We start from the raw sequence: 6,192 nt of genomic DNA on the forward strand, positions 1-6,192 counted from the left end.
TCCTTTAATAAAACATTGTTGAAATCATTTATTTAGAGCCCCTGGTTACTAGTGGGAGAATGACCATCTTTGTGCCAAAATATAGTGTATACAGTCCACTATTTTGTAGTAGATCATTCTGTGATTTAAGAAATTGATTAAATGGATGCCTTAGAAGGTACTTATGCTAATAGCACATTACTTATGTCATTCAGATAGTCAAGGGTGAACCTTTTCAACTGTCCAGCAAGAGGCAAGCCCTCTTACGGAATACAGTAACGTCCAACTGTCCTTAACTCAAGACGCAGGGAGACCCATGGATACCCAGGCATTTGTAACGTGATGCTTCCCAACGACCTTGCGTTGGGAGACACGGGGTCAGCTGACAAGTGTTTCTGATGTTCCTTGTACAAGAGGTCAAAAAACAAATAATGTCTGCTTTTCTTTTCCTGGGCTGGAAAGGGATCCCTGAGGTTATGTGTGAGAACTTCCACAGTTGAAGCCAATAAGCTAATAATGCAAAGCCAAAGTTTAAAGTGGAGAGACTTTCAAATGCAGGGTTGGATGGCCCTCAAAGTTCTCCTGGCCTTTCCTCCCTCTGTTTAGTCTCTACTGCAGAGCATGGCTGGGATGGAGTCGGGGTGGGCACGCAGGGAGTGGTGAGGAAGGGGATGGTTTCTCTTGACTCCTCTAAGGAGATGGACTCCTGGTTCTGAGCCTGGTCTGCCCCATGCAGACCCTACTGGGGGCGCTGCAGCGCCTCCCAGCCATGTCAGAGCGTGGGGGCACCTTTAGTCTGTGGCAGAGGGTGTCAGGAGCTGCTTCCTTACTTTTGGACATTTGTAGGGGCCCTGTCCAAGCAAAGGGGGGTCCTGCTACTTAGTACAAGAATTTCGTTCCCTCCAGCCATTTTTTTCCACTTTACACACAGATATTGCTCACGTTCATTGCTATATATTGTTAAACATAAACAGAGACCTTACGTTATGTCCATTGTGGTCATATGCAAAAGCGTTGCTGTGTGCTTGGGTGAACAGGGAAGCTCGAACCTCCTCCTATGTACTGTATGGTCACTGTCAGTTCAATGAACTGCCCCCTTGTTCTCCACCATTGTCCCACACTCCCTTAAACATTTGTCACTGGAGTGTCTCCAAAGACAAATAAACTGTCACCGAGAAGGCAAACCTGCTAACTGGGAAAATGAGGACGACCGCCAGGACCCACGATTTTCCATGAAATCCGAAAGGAGTCGCTCTCACTCTGGAAGACTTCTGTGGGAAACGGGGTGCTTTTCGAGAGTCCCCAGGAAAAGCCAGAGATACCCTTTCTCTCGGTAATGGTACTTCCAGGCATTCTCCATCTCGAATGTCCGAAATTCCAAAAGCCTCCCCAGAGAGCGTGAGATGTTACAGATGTCAACATCTGTAAAAATCCTTTCTGCCTAGGAGCAGATGGCAACCTACACTCTACAACCAAAGCGGAAGGTCCCAACATCCCAGTCACCTGGTCTGGAGCCCACCAGGTCTGCAGGGGGAAAGGAGGCTCCTGGGCTCCAGTGTAGAACTGTTTTAAGTTGAAATGGACCACCGATCGATGTTCACTTTCTTCCAGGAAGAAAGCAGAAAAGCCTCGTGTGTTGATTTATTCCAGGCAGATGCTTTGGACAGGACCCTGTAAAATCAAGTCGTGAGTTTATTGTAGCAGTTAATTATCAGGCCTTTTCTAGTGCTAATGCCTTTTACTTCCAACTGGGGAAAACTGGGCCTTTTCCTGGGACAAAGACTTCACTTTTAGTCAAGAATGTGTTAAAAATAACATGAAATGGAGATGATTTAAACATATTTAAGAACAAACGCAGGAGTGTTGCTAACTTGACGTTTTGTAAAGAAAGCTGATTTCATTTACAAGTCTTTTGGCAAACCCTTTGTTCATTCCCCAAAGAAACAAAGCTTTCAGCTTTGTCTTAACAATATGTTTACTCAACCATTCAGGTGACAGGGGTTCAGCCACACACCACTCCTAGGCGTCCCACTACAAGGACCTAAGACTTTCGGATGCCACCCATATACGAATCTCTTGATTTTAGACTCAACAAGAAGCACCCAGAAGCCCTCCGTAAAAGCTGGGGAAAGAGCCACTTTAGAGGAAAAGAAACCTTGAAAGTAGGGGGTGGGAGTGGGTGGGAGGAAGTTGGGAGGGGGCGTGGCTTTGTTAATTACTTCAGGCAGCAGAGAAATCTGGTTATGTTTTCTCAGCACATGTTAATATCATATAAAGAGACACGAGATCTTGCTAATCTGTGGACCCCTCAGACAAAGTTTATTTGTGGTGACTTTTTAAACTCCTGACTTGCCTTCCAATCACCGCGTTTAAAATGAAAAGCTTTAAATAAACACCAGGAATAGAAGATAAATAAACTTTTTTTCCCCCTTGCAAGTGCCTAGCTTGGCGAGGTTCGGAGTCAAATCCCCAGAGGACAGAGCGCTCTCTTTTGTGTTAATGTTTAAAAGATTTTCCAATGCCGGAGTTTATTCCTACTGCAAACATTTCTATTTACAAGGTCAAGTGTATCAGCACTCGACACAGCTTAAGAGTGTAATTATTTATCTAAGGGCGTTTGAGTGTAGATCAGTAGCTCTGGCAGGAACCCAGCCTTCAGCCCACTGCTAAACAACTCCTCACAACAATATTACAAGTCCTGGTAATTGTTCCTCTCCCCAGTGTGTTTACTTTTGCTCGCCTGAATGTTTTGTAACAAAATTTTGTACGTTTTCACCCAAAGTGTGAAAATGACTTTGAAGTACTGAGTCTCACAGGTTTCCTAAGACCTATTGGTAACAGATGCTATTGGCATGTTTGATTGTAGGGGAATGTCTAGTAGTTAGGGAGGACACTCCTGGAAGGGGGTTAGGGGGGCCCAGTGGAAATGGGGGAGGAAAAAGGGATGTGGGGTTATCCCCAAATTATGTAGGAGATAGGATTTTTGTGAATTCCCCCCACAAACATAAAAACCAGTGGAGGCCAGTCAATTATATCTTTTTAGCTGCCTCATTTACAGATGTCTAATTGTTCATTAAATTAAAGGCAGAAATAATAGGCCTCATTTCTTGTCTTGTACTGCATTTTAATTTCAGTTGATGGTTGATAGATTCCCAGTGGCCCCTCCACACCCATTATTGGGTTAACCACAATGTAACTCAGGAAAGTAACTACACCATATTCATTATTTAAAACTCTTTACTGTTGTACACATTTTAATAAAACAAATAACCAAAAAAGGAAAAAAAAAAGAAATACACAAAGACATAGTTACTTAAAACATAAGAATTTTTTTTTAAAAAAAAAGTCTATAAAAATACAATGTTTAAGGCAGTTTGGAAATGCATTTATACATTTCTACAATGTCCATAAATTCTCTTGAAAATAAGAATGTTAACTTCAAATCTATAAAATACACTGTACATTTTAAGACTGTTCTAGATTAAGAGCACACTTCACAATGGACTGTGGGTTTGGATCCCTGATGACGAATGGTTTCTATACATTTCAGGGAGAACAGGTGTAATATGAATGCAGATTTAAAGTTTTTAATTTCTTTTTAAAAATAAATTATTTCTGAAGCATACAATTTATAAAAATTCTATATACAAAGTACAGCAACTGGTAACAAACCCCAGTTTTAATACACTTTATATAAGTACCAGGGTTTAGCACCCTGATAAAAGCAGAAGCAATATATGTTCTCTGCATATTTGTACATACAACTTCTTGATGTAAAGAACAAAAACGACAACAAAACAAACATCATAAAGGGGCTTTCATAGATGGCAGTGCAGAGCTCATTTAATACAAATTTGCATTGTTCGATATCACTAGCAACTCTTTAGATCAGCACTTTTTGACCCTTAATTATAAGAAATGGTGCTAAGAGAGCAGAGTGGTGGAAATGAAATTAAGGTCAAGGGCTCCAAGTTACCCAAAACTAATTCAGGAATATTAACCCCTTCCCACCTCCCACCCCAAAACTGAGAATTCAGGGCGCAGGTACCAAGAGTAAACGAATGAAACAGGTAAGTGGGACTTCTCTGATTATCTAAGATTGCAATGTCCTCACTGGTCACAATAAAAGTCGATCCCGGCCCTTCCCCCCACCCGTCACAGGAAAAATGCTCATGAACAAGACAACCTCTTGGCAAATATAAATCCCCCATCCGACCCCCCCCCCCCATCCCCCGCTCCAAGCCCAGTCCCTTGAAACTATTAAGGCCCCACTGGTCAGCACCCTCTTTGGAGTCCAGGACTGTGGTTCTGCACCCCCCCCTCCCCCCCGCCAGCCCGTTCCATGTCGGGCGTCCAGAACTCTAGCCGCGCCAGCTTCTGCGGGGCAGACGTGCTGGGAGTTTCTGGAGTCTGGAATGAGGGGTAAGGGAAGATGTCCAAGGAGTCGTGCTCGGAAGAGGAGATGGGGAAAGTGCCAAAAGTTATGGCGGGGAGACCGGCTAGGTACAGTCAACTTTGCAAACGTTTTGGCAAGTATCCCCAACCATCCCTTCCGTCCTCAAGCTACAGGTGCCCTGGCACGGGCCCTCCCGCAGCCGATGGCGGGGGGCGCGAGGACTAAAACAGGAGCGGGAGCAGCAGCAGCAAGATGGAGGCCAACGGGGTCCAGGCGCCTCGGGGCGCCAGTCGACCGCCGCCGCTCCTTCGCCCGGGCCCGTAGGACAGGTCTCCGCCGCCACCCGCCGCAGCAGCGCCGCCACCCGGGCGCGGCTGGTGCGGGACGCCGTAGTCGTCGTCCAGCGGCTGCTCGCTTCCCGCGCCCCCGGGGCGCTGCTCGTCGTAGTAATCCTCGTCCTCGTATTCGTCCAGGCCCCCGTCCGAGCCGCTGTTGCCGGGGCCGTTCCCCAGCTCGGCGCCGAAGCACAGGCGGGCCATGTTCTCCTTGACCGACTCGCAGATGGGCCGCTCGAGGCCGTCGCACACGCAGTCGTTGAGCAGCGCCGCCTTGGGCACGGCCAGCATGTCCTCGATGACGCTGCGACACTCGTCGGTGCAGCGCAGCCCGTTGAAGAGCTTGCCGCAGTAGGTCAGGTAGCGGCTGAGCGCCAGGTTGCAGCGGCTGTCGCGATCGCAGCGCAGGCGGGCCTCGGTGCAGCCCATGACCCCGCCCGCGCCCGGGCCGCCCGCGCCGCCGCCGCTGGTCCGGGGCAGGCAGGGCTCAATGGCGCGCTTGGTGGACTTACAGTTCTCGTCCTGCGCGCAGTCACAGTCCTCCAGCGCGGGCCCGCGGCGCGTGTGGTTGAGCTGAATGAGGGCCGAGATGCAGTGGCTCGGGCAGCGCCAGCGCGAGGAGAAAGAGGCGGCGGAGGCCGGGAAGGCGGCGGCGGCTCCCGGCGCGTCGCCCCCGCCGCGCTGCGCCAGCACCGGCGCGCACGCCTCGGCGTACTGGCTGTAGGCGTAGCTGCACTCCGGGTCCCCCTGGCACTGCAGCAGCGCCTGCCAGCAGATGAGGCGGCGGCCGTGCGCCAGCCCCGAGCCCCGCGGCGCCGAGCCCAGCAGCTGCAGCAGCGCCATCAGGCACAGCCAGGCGCCCGGCACGGTCCCCCCGCGGGTCCCGCCGCCGCCGCCCAGCAGTCCTGCCACCATCGCGGGCAGCGGCGGCCGCCGGGCGAGGAGGGTGAAGGAGAGGAGGCGCGGGGAGCGGCGGACGCGGAGCCGGTGGAAAAGTTTGCCCCAGTCCTGCCAACTCCTTGCATGAGTGTTTTCATAAATCCCTCGCGCCGCTGGCTGGTGCTCTGCTGCTCGCAGGTCGGTCTGGTTCCCGCTGCGGTGGGTTCCTAGAGAAGCACGGCCGCCCAGAGCCCCTCCGGTCGGTTCCCGGCGGTGGCGGGAGGCGCTCACTGCCGCCCCGGTGGGCTGCGGGCCGCGGGGCCGCGGCGGGGCTGCAGGACCGCGGAGCGCCGCGGGTGCATCTTGCTCCGCGCCCGCAGAGCCGTGGGGCGGCCGCTCCTTCCTCCGGACTCAGCTCCGCGCCGCCGCCGCCGCGGGCTCTCTCATCGTGCGGCGTCCTGGCTCGCGTCGGTGCACGGCGTCCCGGCCGCCCGCGTCCCCTCCCCCTCCGCCCGAGGCGACCCCGGCCTCGGCCGAGCTCCGGGGAGCCCTTTCCGGGCGTCGCGGGGAGAAAAAGAAACTCGGCGCGGGCGGAGAGCGGCT

General features: G+C 51.7%; 1 protein-coding gene across 1 annotated transcript; it reads right to left on the reverse strand.

The window, feature by feature from the left end:
* Positions 1-3,206: 3,206 nt before the first annotated feature.
* On the reverse strand, positions 3,207-5,640 carry GAS1 (growth arrest specific 1). The gene has a single exon (XM_081103706.1). It carries the CDS (start codon positions 5,623-5,625, stop codon positions 4,597-4,599), a length of 1,029 nt encoding a protein of 342 aa, XP_080959832.1. The 5' UTR covers positions 5,626-5,640; the 3' UTR covers positions 3,207-4,596.
* Positions 5,641-6,192: the final 552 nt, after the last annotated feature.

This window comes from Myotis nattereri, assembly GCF_964212035.1.
Source record: "Myotis nattereri genome assembly, chromosome: 12".
Taxonomy (NCBI): domain Eukaryota; kingdom Metazoa; phylum Chordata; class Mammalia; order Chiroptera; family Vespertilionidae; genus Myotis; species Myotis nattereri.

Bases quoted from the DNA above. Each gene is read 5' to 3' on its own strand.
- GAS1 (XM_081103706.1), bottom strand. From the start codon at position 5,625: ATGGTGGCAGGACTGCTGGGCGGCGGCGGCGGGACCCGCGGGGGGACC.